This window comes from Bos javanicus, chromosome 29 (assembly GCF_032452875.1).
Source record: "Bos javanicus breed banteng chromosome 29, ARS-OSU_banteng_1.0, whole genome shotgun sequence".
In the NCBI taxonomy this organism is placed as follows: Eukaryota; Metazoa; Chordata; class Mammalia; order Artiodactyla; family Bovidae; genus Bos; species Bos javanicus.
This window is the reverse complement of record NC_083896.1, coordinates 28,437,591-28,457,898: the sequence shown is the minus strand read 5'-3', so window position 1 is coordinate 28,457,898 and position 20,308 is coordinate 28,437,591. Positions and strand designations below refer to the sequence as shown.

At 41.8% G+C, this 20,308-nt stretch overlaps 1 protein-coding gene across 1 annotated transcript; it reads right to left on the bottom strand.

Annotated features, from left to right (window-relative positions):
* Positions 1-8,720: 8,720 nt before the first annotated feature.
* On the bottom strand, positions 8,721-9,657 carry LOC133240980 (olfactory receptor 8A1-like). The gene has a single exon (XM_061405948.1). It carries the CDS (start codon positions 9,648-9,650, stop codon positions 8,721-8,723), a length of 930 nt encoding a protein of 309 aa, XP_061261932.1. The 5' UTR covers positions 9,651-9,657.
* Positions 9,658-20,308: the final 10,651 nt, after the last annotated feature.

The following is a 20,308-nucleotide window of genomic DNA, read 5'->3' as shown; positions in this document are numbered from 1 at the left end:
ACCCACTTCAACTCCTGTACAAATGTTCTTGTAAATCAAAATCTGGGTTTTCTTTCTGTTTTGGAACTTGCTGTGTAAAGACCAGGTGTTTCCTGGGCTAGAAGATGAATTCTGAGGATCTTTGATTCCTGTCCTTGAATTTTAGGCATATCGCCACTAGGTGGCAGTAGGACTCATCTTCTGAACAGACACTGAAGATGTTTAGGCCTCTGCTGATTTAAAAAGCAAAAATTTTTCCCTTTTTTTTTTTTTCCAAGTAGGTGATAATTTTTTTTTCTATGCTGAGCAACATGTGGGACATTAGTTCCCTGAGCAAGGATTGAACCTGTGCCCCTGCAGTGAAAGCATGGAGTCTTCATCACTGGATTGTCAGGAAAGTCCCCCTTGCTGATTTTTAGACGCTGCTTTCTACTTTTAAAAATGGAAATACATTATATATAATGTATATATGTAAATATATATATTATATGTACACGTATGATTTATTTAATTGGGAGAGTATATAAATATATACATTCAGGACTTTCCTGGTGGCTCAGATGGTAAAGAATCTGCCTGTGATTCAGTTTCGATCCCCTGGTCAGGAAGATCCCCTGGCGAAGGGAGGTACCCACACCAGTATTCTTGCCTTGAGAATCCCATGGACAGAGGAGCCGGGCAGGCTGCAGTCCATGGCATTGCAAAGAGTGGGACAAAACTGAGCAACTAAATACATGTACATAGTATCAAATATTTATATGTAATATATATGTATATTTATTTTCAAAAGTAAAATAAAAGCAAGCACTAGAGTTTGTCATGTAAAGGCTGTTAAAGCTCTGCCTGATTTCCTGGTTCACAAAATGTGTGCCTGAATTTTGGTCATCTCTGTAGGGATCTAATGCAGAGATTCCCACTTGCATCAACCCTGGGCCCCAGGGCCAAATGGGGGAGGGGGACAGAGTAGGCTCCTCCCTCCACTGTTCTGGGGTAAGCAGTGCCAGGGTGGAAGTGAAATTGTGAATGGTAGTGGCTGAAATATGAAAGTTCACGTGAGAATTTGAAGGCCATGATTTCAGGTTTTCTATAGTAACTCTGGGAGAGTGTTTGAGGGAACCACCTCTTGATTATTACTTAGACCTCTGATATAATTACATGTAAAGTAAAAATCTTTAAAAAATAGCATCTTATGGCTACAGTGACATGAGCACATGATGTTTCTCTCTGTCATTTGGTGAGGAGCCTCAGGCATAGCCTTAATCATGGTCTTCCCTAGCTCAGAATTCCTGCTGGATAATGTAGAAGCAAAGTGAAAGTGAAGTCGCTCAGTCATGTCCGAGTCTTTGAGATGCCACGGACTGTAGCCTACCAGGTTCCTCCATCCTTGGGATTTTCCAGGCAAGAGTACTGGAGTGGATTGCCATTCCTTCTCCAGGGGATCCTCCTGACCCAGGAATTGAAGCCGGGTCTCCCGCGTTGCAGGCAGATTCTTTACTGTCAGAGCCACCAGGGAAGCCCATAGAAAGAAAGGGACCAGGCTTTTCTTTTCCTATCGTAACAGAGAATGGAAGGATCTGGGTTCAGGACTGTTCCTCTCTCCCTAATCTGAGTGTTTTCCTTTACAGGAGCAGGAGAGAAGGGACTATAGGACCCTCTCTGATGACACCAGGGGGGTGCGGCTGTATCTCATGTCTCTTCAAGTCCTTTCTAACAGAGAGCTGTGCGCTGGAACGTTTTAGATTAGTATTTTGGTCTGGCTTTGTCCCCTCCCCTTGTTTGATCTGCATTAGAGGAGGAGAGACCAGAATATCTCTAGGTCTCTTTCAGGGGCTCAGTCTTTGGACTTTCTCTGAGCTGCTTGCTGTGTGGATCGGATTCTGGTGCACAGCCTGGAGCAGCCCATCCTGGACTAATGATGAGCCTTGGATAGGGGCGGGGGCGGGGGTGGGGGCTGGGGCTTGAGGACCTATAGACGCTGCACACCTATGTGGGTGAATTTACAGGGGAAGGGTACACTCAAGTGTGGAAGGGGCAAGAAGAGATAGCCACTGCTACCTTACTCCTCTTCCTCTATGTGGAATGGAATATCTCCCGCCATATCAATGAACAAGGATGCCACAGTCATTAGTGATTTCAAGCTTCCGAATGTGAACGAGGGCTCCCCAAAGGGAACACAAGGTCTGCGATCCAGGAGATGCTGCCATGCCCCAGTGGTGATTGCTGAAGAACTGGTGGCGGGGAGGGGGGCAGTGGGATATGAGAAATAAAAAAAAAAAATCAGGATTTGGCCCCAGATAGCTGAAGTGCATGTGAAAGGAATGAATTCAGCTAGCGCAGAGGCTTGCATCTTCCCATACAAAGAAGAGTGCAAAATTCCTTACTTGATATCTAAGTTTTCTTACATAACAATAATCTTTGATGTTCAGACTTACCTGTTCCCCTCTGTTGCAAACTTGTATATAGCCTGACTCCCTCTCCTGCCTCCGTGAAACAGTTTTCTCAAGGCTACTGAGATGCTGTCTCCCGTGCTCAGCGTCCTAAATATTCCCACCAAATAAAATAACTCTACTTTCAGGCTGTGACTAATTTTTTAGTTGACATCTGCACAAAGAATAGCCATTCTCTTGATACAGAGAAAGAAATTCTCATTCTGGAGGTAAGAAGCTGGTTCTACCTCTATTGCTGTGTATTGTGTTGTGTGTTAGTCACTCAGTTGTGTTTGACTCTTTGCGGCCCCATGGACTGTAGCCTGCCAGGCTCCTCTGTCCCTAGGGATTTTCCAGGCAAGAATACTGGAGTGGGTTGCCATTTCCTTCTCCAGGGGATCTTCCTGACCTCCAGGGATCAAACCTGGGTCCCCTGCATTGCAGGTGGATTCTTTACTGAGTCACTAGGGAAGCCTGTCTACCTCTAAGGCAGTTCTTTTCTAAACCTGGAGCTCACTACCCATGAGACGTGGTTCCGCCGTGATTGCTAGTCTGGGCTGACTTCACACTCAGAACAGAACTGCAGCGTTCGCTTCCTCCTGATCTTAGGGAAGCCAGGGCTTCACCACTCTAACTGCTGAGGCTCTCAACTTCCCACGTTCTTCTTTTCTCTTATTTTTACTTTCTCCTTCATAGCTCTCTTCATCTTTTACGTCACCCAAATTATAACAGGGCTTAGGTCTTCTATTCATTTTGTGGTTGGTGGTGATCCCTGGGTTTGGATCGATGTGGTCACTATTGAGATTCTGTTCTCTAAGGATTCCTTCCTGCTCGTGCTTGCTTCCCAGGTTGCTGTGTGTTCTAGAGCCATGACTTGACTGGGAGACATGGGCTGAACAAGTTTTGTGATCACAAGAGCAAGGGCGCTCACGAGTGTGCGGTGCAGCTCGCTTCCTCCGGCTTCCTAGATTAGCACTTGAACACAGCAGCAGGGTTTCATGTCACTGGCGTGAGCTTCACAGTTTCCAATCTTGGCGCCGTTATCTCCTGTTTTCACTCACTTTATCACCTTAGGCATCATCTTTTTTTCTTCTTAATTGTTTATTAAGCACTGATATTTATTTTTTATTTGTTTACTAGGCCACACCGTGCTGCATGTGGGATCTTAGTTCCCTGACCAGGGATCGAACCTGAGCCCCTTGTGTTGGAAGGGCAGAATCTTAACCACTGGATGGCCAGGGAAATCTCAGTTCAGTTCAGTCGCTCAGTCGTGTCCGACTCTTTGCAACCCCATGAATCGCAGCATGCCAGGCCTCCCTGTCCATCACCAACTCCCGGAGTTCACTCAGACTCACGTCCATCGAGTCAGTGATGCCATCCAGCCATCTCATCCTCTGTCGTCCCCTTCTCCTCCTGCCCCCAATCCCTCCCAGCATCAGAGTCTTTTCCAATGAGTCAACTCTTCACATGAGGTGGCCAAAGTACTGGAGTTTCAGCTTTAGCATCATTCCTTCCAAAGAACACCCAGGGCTGATCTCCTTCAGAATGGACTGGTTGGATCTCCTTGCAGTCCAAGGGACTCTCAAGAGTCTTCTCCAACACCACAGTGCAAAAGCATTAATTCTTCGGCGCTCAGCCTTCTTCACAGCCCAACTCTCACATCCATACGTGACCACAGGAAAAACCATAGCCTTGACTAGATGGACCTTTGTTGGCAAAGTAATGTCTTTGCTTTCGAATATGTTATCTAGGTTGGTCATAACTTTCCTTCCAAGGGGTAAGCGTCTTTTAATTTCATGGCTGCAGTCACCATGTGCAGTGATTTTGGAGCCCAGAAAAATAAAGTCTGACACTGTTTCCACTGTTTTCCCATCTATTTCCCATGAAGTATCTCAAGGAAATCTCAATTTAAAAAAAAATTTTATTTATTTGGCTGTGAACTCTTAACTGAAGCATGTGGGATCTAGTTCCCTGACCAGGAAATGAACCCTGCATTGGGAGTATAGCGTCTCTGCCACCAGCCCACCAGAGAAGTCCCACCAAGGCATCATCTTTGATGAGGACTTGTCCAAAGTTCCAGTACCTGCAGACTCAACTCAGTCCTGATCACGTTCTCTTTCTCTTCTTCACTCTTTCCACCTTCCCCTTCCTCAGCATTCAGAGCTCTCTTGGAACTATAGGTTAAACCATGCAATTTGAGTGCTGCTGTTTTTATGGGACTTTGAAGGAGATTGTCTTAGTTTTCTGGACAAGCCCTCCATTTCCTCGACCTGGACTCCAACCTTGCCTCTTACTAGCCTCCTCCCTGGGAACTAAATCTGACTGCGGCCCTGTCGTGTAGGGAAGGTGCCCCAGGAGGCAGGAGAACGTGTTCCCCCTGCCTTTACTTTCCCAGCTCCTGTGCCTCATTCACCTGACTCCTCACCCTCCCTGCCTCACCAACACACGGGCTTGCTCTTCTCCATGGAGCCTGCACAGTAAACCCGCATCCGTCCAGGTCAGGTGTACCTTCCAGTCCCAGCAGCACAGGGCAGGGAAGGGAGGACCCAGAAGAGCTAGGATTAAGACTGGCAGGGACACAGCTTCCCCCACCTCCCCCGTATATGTACCTGTAGAGAGACTTGTTTTAAGCAATTGGCTTACATAATTGTGGGGCCTGGCCAGTCCAAAATTTGTCAGGCATACTGGCACTTTGGAAATTTCAGGTAAGAGTTGATATTTTTAAAAATTTTATTTTATTTGTTTTTGGCTGTGCTGGGTCTTCTTTGCTGAGTGGGCTGTTGTCTAGTAGTGGCAAGCGGGGGCTACTCTCCAGTTGCGGTGCGCTGGTTTCTCATTGCCGTGGCTGCTCTTGTTGTGGAGCGCGGACTCTAGGGAGTGCTGGCTTCAATAGTTGCAGCACGAGGGCTCGGTAGTGGCAGTTCCCGGACTCTAGAGCACAGGGCCAATAGTTGGGGCACACGGGCTTAGCTGCTCCAGGCCATGTGGGATCTTCCTGGATCAGGGATCGAACCTGTGTCTGTTGCTTTGGCTGGCAGATTCTTTACCACTGAGCCTCCAGGGAAGCCCTGACAGTTGATATTAGTTTTGAATTTCAATTCCATCAGGCAGGCAAGCTGAAAACTCAGACAGGATTCTATGTTACAGTCTTGGGGCAAAATTCTTTCCTCTCCGAGAAACTTCTTTGCCTTCAACTGTTTGAACGACACCTACTCACGTTAGGGAGGATAATCTACTTTACTTGAAGTCAACTGGTCATGATGTTAATCACACCTACAAAATACTTTCACAGCAGGATCAAGACTAGTGTTTGATCAAACAGCTGGACCCTTAGCCTAGCCAAGCTGACACATAAAACTAGCCATCATGGTCTGCCCTTTGTCAACTAGGTACCCATACACATCTCCCTTAGTCATACTGATGTCTGTATAAAGATAAGGATAATAACAACTCCAACTTCCATCTAACATGATATGACCAAGTTGACACATAAGATGAACCATCACACCACTCTCCCCCAAAGCTCTCCTATCACACTCTTCAGCAGACTCAGTGATTTAGCCATAATCTCACCTGTTGTATTGTTTAGTCACTCTGTGGTGTCTGACTCTTTGTGACCCCATGGACTGTAGCCCACCAGGCTCCTCTGTCCATGGGATTTTCCAGGCAAGAACACGCGTGGGATGCCTTTTCCTTCTTCAGGGGATCTTCCCAATCCAGGGATCAAACCCAGGTCTCCTGAATTGGCAGGTGGATTCTTTACTGCTGAGCTACCAGGAAGCCCTACAATCTCACCTACGTTTCCCTAAATATACTTGGGTCTTTCTGCACCTCCATGTCTTTTTTCATGCTGTTTTCTCTGCTTGGGTCCCTCCCCTATCCTCTGCGATCACCTACATATCATTCAGGAGTCAGAGCAATGAGTTATCAGCACTTCATAAACCTGACTGGAGAAGGCAATGGCACCCCACTCCAGTACTCTTGCCTGGAAAATCCCACGGATGGAGGAGCCTGGTGGGCTGCAGTCCATGGGGTCGCTACGAGTTGAACTCGACTACACGACTTCACTTTCACTTTTCGCTTTTATGCATTGGAGGAGGAAATGGCAACCCACTCCAGTATTCTTGCCTGGAGAATCCCAAGGATGGGGGAGCCTGGTGGGCTGCCATCTATGGGGTCGCACAGAGTTGGACACGACTGAAATGACTTAGCAGCAGCAGCAGCAGCATAAACCAAACAGGACATGTCTCAGTGAAGACTGAGATTAAAGTAAAGGTATGGCCAATTATCTGTCATGAAATTAAAGATACACCTTAAGCATTTAATAATTTGAAAACAAAATCATAAATTTTATAAAATGGGTGATGGGCTGTTCCTTGTGTTGATGACATAGGGCACCTTAGCAGATAGCAAAGAGGGTGTGTGTGTGTGTGAGTGTCTGTGCCTGCCTCTGCTATAACAGTGAGTGTTTAAAAAATAAATGCTAACCATGTCACATGTTAAATATTTAAACAATAATGATGTCATTAGCTTCATGTAGCTTTGGAAATAATTTTGGGAATGCAAAATTATTGTAAGACATTTTCCACCAACACTGAGGCCCCCAGGGTGGGGGTTTCCAGTGCTAAAAGAGGTGAAGTGCCAGGCAAAGCTGGTGAGCTGGTCGCTCTGGTGTCGCCTTTCCTTAGTCATACTGAATATGTTGCCTATCAATGTGGAGATTAGGGCAGATGAGGAAAGGTAAGGATCTGAGGAATGGGTTTCAGGAGGCATTTGAAATTAGAAGAGCACAATTAGGGCAGGATTAGTACACTGTTCAGAGGGAGCACCAGCCTAAAGCAAAGGGGATGACTGAGAACCAGGAGTGTGGGCACCAGAGTCACTTAGACTTGGGTTTGCATCCCAGTGTCTTTGTTTACCAGCTGTGTGACCTTGGCCTAGTTATCACACTAAATTCCACAGTACATGGGGAAACAATGGTACCGAACTGTTGGGAAGTGTAATTGAACTATGGCATATAAAGCATTTAGGAGAGTTGTGTGGCTAAGAATAAGAGTCCAAAAACATGTTAGTGGCTGGCATTATTGTTCTTGTGACTAAGAAAGTCACATAAAGGGATCAGGTAGAAGTTCTTGGGGAGGAATAAGTAGGGAGGAGTGAAAGAGAGGAGAGGAGGAAGTCTGGATGAGAAAGCTCTGGGCATCACTTCTTGGTCACTCTCAGATCCACCTCTCTCTGCCTTGTCTTCTCCCAAGTGCAAAAAAGTAGCAACTAAGTTGAGAAATACCTTCTATAAGGAAGAAAATTAAACAGTGAGTGACTCTCAAACTCACTGCTGAAAGTTTAATTTTTATTGGTGTGTATTTTTTATTGATTTACAATATTATATTTTTTCCAGATGTATGGCATTTTTATAGGTGACTCCAATGGCAACCCACTTCAGCATTCTTGCCTGGGAAATCACATGGACAGAGGAGCCTGGCAGGCTAGAGTCCATGGGGTCACAAAGAGTCATACCTGACTTAGCAAATGAACCGGCATTTAAAGTTACTATAAACTGATGTCTTTATTTCCCTGTGCTGTAAAATACATCCTTGCTGCTTATTTATTTTATACATAGTAGTGTTTCGTAATCTCATGCCCCTAGTGTCCCTCCCCCCAGTAGCCACTGTTTAGTCTCTTTATCTGTGAATCTGTGAAAGTTTAAAATTGATGTTAAATTACAATTAAGAGAGTAGAGTTCTACCATAGGACTCAGGATAGAGGAAATGTTTCCTAAATGAGATAAATGACATTAAAATTATCTGGTTTTAAATAGATCTGAGAGTTGAGAGAGGGAAGGAAGGAAGAGGGAAGGAGGCAGGAGAAGTCACCCAGACATTCAGAGAAGGGACTGTATCCCATCTCAGGTGGCGATCATTCAGAAGGGTTCCCTCTGGGATTCATAACAACTTATTTTTTTTTCTTTTTTTAAATTTTAAAGTAATTTATTTGTTTTAATTGGAGGCTAATTACAATATTGTGGTGGTTTTTGCCATACATTGACATGAATCAGCCATGGGTGTACATGTGTTTCCTATCCTGAAGCCCCCTCCCACCTTCCTCCCCATCCCATCCCTCAGGGTTATCCCAGTGCACCAGCCCTGAGCACCCTGTCTCATGCATTGAACCTGGACTGGCAATCTATTTCACATATGGTAATATACATGTTTCAATGCTATTCTCTCAAATCATCCCACGCTCGCCTTCTCCCACAGAGTCCAAAAGTCTATAACAACTTATTTTTAAATTGGAGCAAGAATTATGACATTTGCATCAAAGCAATTTTCCCCTCAGAGTTTTGTGCATGGCAGCCTTTACCTCCTTATTCCTCAAGCTGTAGATCAGGGGGTTCAGCATGGGGATCACTGTGGTGTAGAACACGGAGGCCACGTTCTCCTGGGCCAGGGAACTGGCCGTGGAGGGTTTCAAGTACATGAAGGCGGTCGTTCCATAGAAAATCCCCACGGCTGCAAAGTGGGAGCTGCAGGTGCTGAAGGCTTTGGACCTTCCCTCTGTGGTGCTGATGCGGAGGATACTGGACAGGATGAAGGCATAGGAAATTAGGACTGTTAAGCTAGTAACTACAATGTTGAATCCAGCCAAAAAGAAGACTGTCATCTCAATGTCATAGGTGCTAAAGCAGGAAAGTTTCATGAGGGGGAGGATGTCACAGAAGTAATGACTGATGAGGTGTTCACAATAGGGCAGTTTCAACATGAGGCCAGTCTCTATGGTTGAGCCAATGAGCCCCATGATATAGACCCCAGCCACCAGCAGGGAGCAGACTCGATGAGACATGATGATGTTGTAAAGCAAAGGTCTGCAGATGGCCACGTAGCGGTCATAGGCCATCACTGTCAGCATGTAACACTCAGCAACAACAAACACAATGAAGAAGTAGAGCTGGGCCATGCACCCTGCATAGGAGATGGTGTTCTTCCCTGAGACAAAGTTCACCAGCATCTTAGGGGTAGTGACAGAGGAGTAGCAGAGATCCACAAAGGACAGGTTGCTGAGGAAATAGTACATGGGGGTGTGAAGCTGAGCGTTCAGACAAATCAGGGTTATCATGCCCAGGTTCCCTACCATGGTGATGGAATAGATCCCAAGGAAGAGGAAGAAGAGGGGGAGCTGGAGCTCTGGTTGACTTGTTAAACCTCCGAGAATGAACTCTGTCACTGTAGAGTGATTTTCTGCAGCCATTCTCCTTGGAGGAACCTGTGTGATGAGAGAACAACTGCATGAAAGGCTGCTTCTTGCACTGCTTGGTGAAGCTAGTTTTGAGACTCTGGGCCAGCTGTGCGATCCTGATCTTTCCTGATGAATATTCCCTCATCCTGTTGTTTGTTTTGGGAGGAAGACAAGACCCTGAGTATTTCAAAGATGAGCCCAAAAGGGGGCAAGATCTGGAGCTGCTGTCATTTTCATGGTTCTCAAATAGCCTAGCACAGTGGGTCTGGCAATCCGCTCCAGTATTCTTGCCTGGAGAATCCCTATGGAGCTTAAAGAACTTAATGCAAAATAGAACCAAATATTAATATTCTGTATCAACAACATTTGATGCAATATGATGCAAAGATTAAAGTCCAACACTTAGCATAGCATCTGGTGTTTAACAGGTCCTGCTCAGTAAGTATTTGTTGAATACTCTAGGACCAGATTTTTTTCTGCAACCCAAACTCTCAGATCCAGTATGAGATATTATTTGAAGGTCTGTGTTCTCACTTTCTTGCTGACTTTTAAAGTTTTTCCTTAGAGATGGAAAAAGATTCCCGAGGATGGAAAAAATTTTAAAGTATCATACCCGGTGCCAATTCACTGGTCTGGTAAGGACTGTATCAATCTATTCTCATCAGCCCTGGCTGAAAATCTATGTGGATACATGTATGGGCCTGGGCTTTAGCACAATCCATCCACCCAAAGCATTTGTGGGCCCAGCAGGCAGATCTTACTTCCATTGGCCTCTTGAGTCCTAAAATGACAGTGTGAGGCTGCAGTCCCTGGTGGCTTGACTCCCTAGCTTCAACATAGCTCCTCTGACAGAGATGTCCAGGCCCTCCCTTGGAAGCTGATCCCATTCATTGTCCATCTGCTCCTTCTGCCCTTTCCTCTCCCTCCATCACTATTTTCACACTAGTATAATGTTATATTCTACTTTCCAGGCTTGGCTTCCTTAAGAGGAATCATCACTTAGATACTAAAATGTCATTTACAACCATATACAGAGTTAAGGTAAAAGACTAGTTCTCCAGGCTTTTTACTCCCAAGCTCTCACTAAGAATTCTGGGTACACACATCTTACCAAAGATTTGCGTGTCATCTTCAAAACCCTCTACAAATTTCTAAACGCAAACTCAAATGCAACTAGGCCCCTAACTGCACTAACATCTGGACTGCTACAAGGTCTTCCAGACTCAAGTTCCACTTCCTTCCTCAACTCCAATCTATTCTCCATACCTCCATACCTACATCACCTTCATTGGTGAGAAAAGACGGAACAAGACTTGAAGCATTTCATATGCCTCCCTGTTGTTCTGAATTTAAAGTCTTCAAGATAACGCTCAAGATCTGCCAGGATCTGGTCTTCACCTTATTCAGTTCATATTTCCCATGAATCTCTCATACAAACCTGTGGATTCAATTAGGCCTAATTATCCTAATTTCTATTCCATACAAGCCAAAATCACTGTATAGAGGAAAAAGAATTGACCTAAGAATAAAAGTATCTGAATTCCAGACGTTTTTGGCATACACTAGCTGTGTACCTTTGGACATGTCCTTTGCCTCTCTGGGCTCGGTTTCCCTACCTGTAAACAGAATGATTGAACCAGATCTTCTTAATAATCCTGCCAGCTTAAGAAAAATCACTCTATGATTCCTAAAAGACCAACCAAATCCATTTCTTTTTCAAAAGTCTGTAGGTCCTCCATGGATTCTTTCTAAGCACTCCAGACCACACTATTCTCTCCATTCTCTGAACTCCATGTCTGGAATTCAAAACAAATCAAACAGTGCATTCCTGGACCAACATCACTGGCATCACTTGAAGATATTAGAGATGCAGATTCTCAGGTCTCACCCCAGACCTACCAAGTCAGGAACTCTGGGATGGGGCCCAGTGATCTGTGTATCACACTGTCTCCAGATGAGGCTGAAGAAGGTTCAAGTTTGCGAATCTCAATCCTGTAGGTAATAAGCAGTAGAGTTAATATTGGAGATATACTTTGTTTCAGAAATGAAATTCTTCTATCATTTATGCAAGTCCTAGATATTGACTGAATGTGAACATCCACTAACCTACCTCAGATCGATGAAGTGTCAGGGGGATATGGTAGTTACAACAGTATTATTGAGTTTCAAGTCAATTTCTGTGTCTGAAAGATGAAGAGATGAGTGATAACAATTTCTAAGCTGGTTGTAAAAATAATATGGGATTATGCAGTTAGAATTTTTTTTTCAAGATGTCATTTCATATACACATGTGAGCTGTCAGTAGATGTCTGGAATGTTTTCTTAGTTTTTCACTGGCCTCAGGTCCTAAGGCAATGGTTCTCAACATTGGCTGTATATTATAATCACCTGCAACATTTAAAAAGTGTCGATATCTATGTTTCAGCCAGAGAGGTTCTAATTAATTCATCTCTGGTGAAGCCTGGACCCTGACATATAGGACATTCCAGAGTAAATGCTCACCAGCTACTTTTATTATTGTTCTTATTTTCATTTTGATTATGATATCAAACCATCATCTCCCTAATGACAAAGTGCTTAAGTCCTAAGATGTCCTAAGAAGCACGGATCATCATTGCTGGATATGATACCTATAGATATCCCTTCTCTGACAGGTATTCTTTAAGTTAAAGTCTTAAATTTGCACTATTTTAATTGGTTACTTACACAGTTACTAACTTTTGTATACTGCTCTTCAAAAGTCATTCTCATTAACTCCTCTGAAAAGTTTTGCATATGAGGAGAAATGTGTTTAGAGTAGAATTTTCATTCACATGTTTATATGGAGAAAACTGAAGTGCCAAACACTAAGTGACTTTCCAGAGACTTTCTAATTATGAAGAACTTGGAACTGAAACTGCTTTCTTCTGATCATGAACTCTTCCCTTGGCCGAAGTGTGTAGCCTTACAAATCAACGCACCTAGAGGTCTAAGCAATGTTGTGGTTGAATGTGTTTTATCCTTGATGTCTTACATTGTGCATAGCATATAAAAAGGGGAAAGCTATATTATTTTCCTCTTCTCTAGGAAACAGAAGTTCTAAAATTTATTTATTTATTTTTATTGGAAGTTAATTACGTTACAATATTGTATTGGTTTTGCCATACATCAACATGAATCTAAAACTTAAATAAGTTACCAAAAGGCATAAAACTAGGAAGACACGGAACTTGGTCTAAACCTTAGGACTTCTGTCTACCAGTTTGTTATTTGTCCTCTAAACTATGTTACCTTATTCTAGGTTATCTTTTTTGTAGCACTTTGTTATTATTTAATGAAGTTAACTTATTGAATTTTTAGACAAAGATGATAGATTTTATGGCCAATTTCAGATGCATTAAAGAAAAATTAGCAGGACTTCCCTGGTGGTCCAGTGGTTAAGAATGTGTCTTCCAGTGCAGGTGACATGAGTTTGATCCCTGGTCTGGGAAGATCCCACATGTCACAGAGCAACTAAGCCCGTGCGCCACAACTACTTAAGCATGAGTTCTGCAGCTACTGAAGCCTGTGCCCTAGATCCCGTGCTTTGCAACAAGATCAGCCACTGTTAAGAGAAGCCCGTGCACAGCAACTAGAGAGTAGCCCTCACTTGCTGCAGTTAGAGGAAGCCTTTGTGCAACTCCAAAGACCCAGTGCAGAAAAAAAAAAAACCAAAAACCTAATTAATTAATTTAAGAAATAAAAAAGAAAACTTACCAAACCAGTATATGTGTGTTGCAGAAAATCAGGGATACAAATAAGCAAACATAAAATGCCCTTCCGGCTCCTTGGAGACAAGCAATAGTCATCATGATTTTTTAGGTTTTTTTCAATGCTTCAGTGCATATATACATCACTGATTCAATGGACATGGACTTGAGCAAACTTTGGGAAATGATGAGGGACAGTGAGGCCTGGAATGCTGAAGTCCATGGGATCACAAAGAGTCAGCACAACTTGGAGCTGCTGCTGCTGCTAAGTCGCTTCAGTCATGTCTGACTCTGTGCAACCCCATAGATGGCAGCCCACCACGCTCCCCCGTCCCTGGGATTCTCCAGGCAAGAACACTGGAGTGGGTTTCCATTTCCTTCTCCAATGTATGAAAGTGAAAAGTGAAAGTGAAGTCACCCAGTCGTGTCCAATTCTTAGCATACTTAGTACTGGAGTGGGGTGCCATTGCCTTCTGAACATCAAAAGAGTATGTATCTAGGCTTCCCTGGTGGCTCAGATGGTAAAGTATCTGCTTGCAATGCAGGAGACCCTGTGTTCCATCCCTGGGTTGGGAAGATCCCCTGGAGATGGGCATGGCAACTGACTCCAACATTCTTGCCTGGAGAATCCCATGGACAGAGGAGCCTGGTGGGCTACAGTCCGCAGGGTCCCAAAGAGTCCAACATGACTAAGCATGTCATTTCACTTTCGTGTACGTATCTATATGTGTATAAGCATATATGTATTTTAAATAATTTTTGTAACCTTTTTTAATGTATCACTTTATAATTTTATAATGCATTGTCTCATTCCTATAATAATAGTAACTTTAGCACTATATTTCTTTTTCTAGGTGTAAAAATTCTTGATTGTATTAATAGTATGAAGATGAGAAAATCTGAATTGCAGTATAAACACTACATGTTAAATTAGTGATGGTTAAATTGCTAACTTTATAATAATTACTATCAGAGGTAACTAAGATTTTTTGAGTATTATTTCTGTTAATTGTAAAAAAGAAAAAAATTCTTGCAGGGAGCAACAATAGATTAAAAAATCTTACAAATTCCCTTCTACTCAAATTCCACCTCTTAAAACTTAAGAAACATAGACAATCCACCTAGAATACACCATTGCCAGAAATCACAGGGCCGTACAGAGTGAACAGTATTTGCTTAGTGAGGTGCAGATGGGAAAATCCTAGACAGCATTGACTTAATTATTGATTCCCACAATCATCTAACAATATAAAATAGGAAAACATGACCCCATATTTGATATCAGTCACTACAGTTCCTACCTCCAGTTCTACCAGACCATCAGAGGCTCAGGATTGCTGCCCACAAGAACACAGCACACAAAGAAAAACCACCCGGAGATGAAGGTAAACACAGGGTTGGAGATAGCTTGCATCAGACACAAGAGGTGATGAAAGAAGTATTTTTCTCATAGAATTGTTTTTTATAAAATTAATTCCTTTATTTTAATTGGAAGCTAATTACTTTACAATATTGTAGCGGTTCTTGCCATCATAGAATTGTTTAAATTGTAATTAAATACTTCTGCCAATGTACAGTTGTACACAGTCTCCTGGAAGTATTTGGAAATGCCTTGATTTTGACAGTTAGGAAATCAATGTCAGGAGATGAGAGGACCGTATAGATTTACATCTAATCCTAAAGTTACTCAAAGGGGCTAGCCCCATCATGAAAAAAGGGTCCATGAGGTTGGGAGATGTGTGGGTGTGTTTATATGTATATGAGCAGAACTTCTCCTGGGAGGCAGTCACTTCAGAGACTGGGCCCTTTGCAAAGGACAATTAGAGTTTTGATTTACACTTGTGCTGTGAATTATGTTCTTGGGTCTCAAGTGTGTTAATTTTCCTTTTATTGGGGAAGTCAACTTGCTGTTTGAGAAACTACAGTCTAATGCCTCCTTTCAAGTAATTTAGCATCAATGAGTCCATCACCATCCACAGTATCATCATTACAAGCAGCGCCACCAGCCCCACAACCCCCTCGGTTATTATTATCAACAACGTCAGTCACTGTCATTATGGTTGTTCCTCATCACTAGTTATTCACGATCACGCATAATCAATTATGATTAAAAGGCTTATTTGAAAGGATTTAAAGAATAGAGTTGACTGTTTTAATAAAACTGTGTAATTTCACTAAAGGAACGTTAATTCATAAGGAGTGCTAAACTTGTCACCTTGATGTTGGACCTGTAGATTGACTGTGTAGAATGGGAGGAGGTTGAGGGCATAAGAAGGTAGATTTGTAAGAATTCTTCACTTGTATATTCTCATTCATAAGGAAAATATGCTGATAAGAATGTGCCCTTTTCAGGACTATATTCAGCAATATATTATCTGTGAAAATGCTGCTAGTGAAGATTTTTAAACCTTTTCTTTTGAGTTAATTGTAGATTCACATAGGGATACAAGAAATAATAGAGAGAGATCCTGTGTACCCTTGAGCAGTTTCCCCAATGGGAACAATCTGCAGAATTATAATACAATATCACACCCAGGATGTCCTTGGAATTTGCCAAGCAAGAATACTGATGTGGGTAGCCATTCCCTTCTCTGGGGATCTTCCTGACCTAGGGACTGAGCCCTCATCTTCCACATTGCAGGAAGATTCTTTTCCCCCTGAGTCACCAGGGAAGCCCCACATGTCGATTGATCTTCTTCAGATTTCCCCATATTTATTTATACTCATTTGTGTGTATGTAAACTAACCTCAAAGCAATTTTATCACATGCACAGATTGTGTATCCATCACCACAGTTCATATAGAAGTGTTTACCTCACCTTCATTTTCTAATTTTCAAAATAATAGTTTAGTTTCTTATTATCTAACAAAGAAAGCTAGTTGTTTTCTTTAGTATCTTTATATTCTTCCTAATTTAACCATGTTTTATGTGTGTTTCAGTCCATTGCAATTGTTTTCCTTATATAGCTTAACATTTTCTTGCCTGGAGAATCCCATGGGTAGAGAAGCCTGGCTACACTGCATGGGTTGCAAAGAGCCAGACCCAACTGGGTGACCAACACTTTCACTATGTACCCACTAGGGGTGCTAACGCTTGAAAATATGACAACATCATTTTGTTGAGAATGGAGAGCAAGCGAACTTCTTATACAGTGATAATAGAAAATAAAATTAAACAACCTCTTTATAGGATTGTTTGGTAGTTTCTTTTAAACTTGCCTATGGCCAAAGAATTCTTAGATACAAAGGTGAAAGAGGAGAGTGAAAAAGTTGGCTTAAAACTCAACGTTCAGAAAACGAAGATCATGACATCTGGTCCCACCACTTCATGGCAAGTAGATTGGGAAACAGTGGAAACAGTGTCAGGCTTTATTTTTTTGGACTTCAAAATCACTGTAGATGGTGACTGCAGCCATGAAATTAAAAGACGCTTACTCCTTGGAAGAAAAGTTATGACCGACGCTTACTCCTTGGAAGAAAAGTTATGACCAACCTAGACAGCATAGTCAAAAGCAGAGACATTACTTTGCCAACAAAGGTTCTAGTCAAGGCTATGGTTTTTCCAGTGGTCATATATGGATGTGAGAGTTGGACTGTGAAGAAAGCTGAGTGCCAAAGAATTGATGCTTTTGAACTGTGGTGTTGGAGAAGACTCTTGAGAGTCCCTTGGACTGCAAGGAGATCCAACCAGTCCATTCTGAAGGAGATCAGCCCTGGGATTTCTTTGGAAGGAATGATGCTAAAGCTGAAACTCCAGTACTTTGGCCACCTCATCCGAAGAGTTGACTCACTGGAAAAGACCCCGATGCTGGGAGGGATTGGGGGCAGGAGGAGAAGGGGATGACAGAGGATGAGATGGCTGGATGGCATCACTGACTCGATGGACGTGAGTCTGAGTGAACTCTGGGAGTTGGTGATGGACAGGGAGGCCTGGCGTGCTGTGATTCATGGGGTCTCAAAGAATCGGACACGACTGAGCGACTGAACTGAACTGAACTGAACTGAGATTGAAAACATATGTTCACAAAGAGTTCTGTACATGAATGCTTATATATCCTTTATTCACAGTAACTCAAACTGGAAACAACCAACTGTCCTTCAACAGGTGGGAAAAAATTATTGCATCTATACAAGCAATGGATTACTATTAATGAAAAAGAAATATATTATTGATACACACAACAATATGAAAGACCTCGAAAGCATTGTGTTGGGCAAAACATATCAGACACCGTTGTGTACTGTGATCAGGGAAAACTAATCAAGTGCTATAGAAAGTGAGTCAGTGGTTGCGTGAGTTTAGGGATAAAGTGGAGATTGCACACTTTGGACTTGTGACTTAGCCACATTTATTTGCAAAATGTATATATGATCTCACATTCTGTGATTATTGATTGATTTTGAGTGTTAAGATGCAGTCTTTTTTTTTTTTTTTAAAGAGACCCATTTTATTGTAGTATAATCAACATACAAATGATGTACATAATGTGTACAATATTATTAGTCTGAAGATAAGTATACAGCAGTGAGGCCTTCCCAGGTGGCGCTACCGGTAAAGGACCTGCCTGCCAGTGAAGGAAACATAAGACATGGTACCTAACTGTTGCGAATAGTAATTAAAAGAAGGCATATGAAGAATTTATGCGTTGTGTGGCTCAGAGTGAGTGCCCCAAAACATGGTAGTGGCTGGCATTATTGTTACTGTGACTAAGAAATTCACATAAAAGGATCAGGTAGAAGTGCTTGGGTAAGAATAAGTAGGGAGGAGTGGAAAAGAGGAGTAATACTTATATATAGCAATACTTATATCAGATAAAATAGACTTTAAAACAAAGGCTGTAAAAAGAGACAAAGATGGTCACTACCTAATGATCAAAGGATCAATCCAAGAAGAAGATATAACAATTATAAATATATATGCACCCAACACGGGAGCGCCGCAATATGTAAGACAAATGCTAACAAGTATGAAAGGAGAAATTAACAATAACACAATAATAGTGGGAGACTTTAATACCCCACTCACACCTATGGATAGATCAACTAAACAGAAAATTAACAAGGAAACACAAACGTTAAACGATACAATAGACCAGTTAGACCTAACTGATATCTATAGGACATTTCATCCCAAAACAATGAATTTCACCTTTTTCTCAAGCACACATGGAACCTTCTCCAGGATAGATCACATCCTGGGCCATAAATCTAGCCTTGGTAAATTCAAAAAAATAGAAATCATTCCAAGCATCTTTTCTGACCACAATGCAGTAAGATTAGATCTCAATTACAGGAGAAAAACTATTAAAAATTCCAACATGTGGAGGCTGAACAACACGCTGCTGAATAACCAACAAATCACAGAAGAAATCAAAAAAGAAATCAAAATTTGCATAGAAACTAATGAAAATGAAAACACAACAACTCAAAACCTGTAGGACACTTTAAAAGCAGTCCTAAGGGGAAAGTTCATAGCAATACAGGCATTCCTAAAGAAACAAGAAAAAAGTCAAATAAATAACCTAACCCTACACCTAAAGCAACTAGAAAAGGAAGAAATGAAGAACCCCAGGGTTAGTAGAAGGAAAGAAATCTTAAAAATTAGGGCAGAAATAAATGCAAAAGAAACAAAAGAGACCATAGCAAAAATCAACAAAGCCAAAAGCTGGTTCTTTGAAAGGATAAATAAAATTGACAAACCATTAGCCAGACTCATCAAGAAACAAAGGGAGAAAAATCAAATCAATAAAATTAGAAATGAAAATGGAGAGATCACAACAGACAACACAGAAATACAAAGGATCATAAGAGACTACTATCAACAATTATATGCCAATAAAATGGACAACGTGGAAGAAATGGACAAATTCTTAGAAAAGTACAACTTTCCAAAACTGAAACAGGAAGAAATAGAAAATCTTAACAGACCCATCACAAGCACGGAAATTGAAACTGTAATCAAAAATCTTCCAGCAAACAAAAGCCCAGGTCCAGATGGCTTCACAGCTGAATTCTACCAAAAATTTAGAGAAGAGCTAACACCTATCCTGCTCAAACTCTTCCAGAAAATTGCAGAGGAAGGTAAACTTCCAAACTCATTCTGTGAGGCCACCATCACCCTAATACCAAAACCTGACAAAGATCCCACAAAAAAAGAAAACTACAGGCCAATATCACTGATGAACATAGATGCAAAAATCCTTCACAAAATCTAGCAATCAGAATCCAACAACACATTAAAAAGATCATACACCATGACCAAGTGGGCTTTATCCCAGGGATGCAAGGATTCTTCAATATCCGCAAATCAATCAATGTTATACACCACATTAACAAATTGAAAAACAAAAACCATATGATTATCTCAATAGATGCAGAGAAAGCCTTTGACAAAATTCAACATCCATTTATGATAAGAACTCTCCAGAAAGCAGGAATAGAAGGAACATACCTCAACATAATAAAAGCTATATATGACAAACCCTCAGCAAACATTATCCTCAATGGTGAAAAATTGAAAGCATTTCCTCTAAAGTCAGGAACAAGACAAGGGTGCCCACATTCACCATTACTATTCAACAAAGTTTTGGAAGTTTTGGCCACAGCAATCAGAGCAGAAAAAGAAATAAAAGGAATCCAAATTGGAAAAGAAGAAGTAAAACTCTCACTGTTTGCAGATGACATGATCCTTTACATAGAAAACCCTAAAGACTCCACCAGAAAATTACTAGAACTAATCAATGATTATAGTAAAGTTGCAGGATATAAAATCAACACACAGAAATCCCTTGCATTCCTATACACTAATAATGAGAAAACTGAAAGAGAAATTAAGGAAACAATTCCATTCACCATTGCAACGGAAAGAATAAAATACTTAGGAATATATCTACCTAAAGAAACTAAAGACCTATATATAGAAAACTATAAAACCCTGGTGAA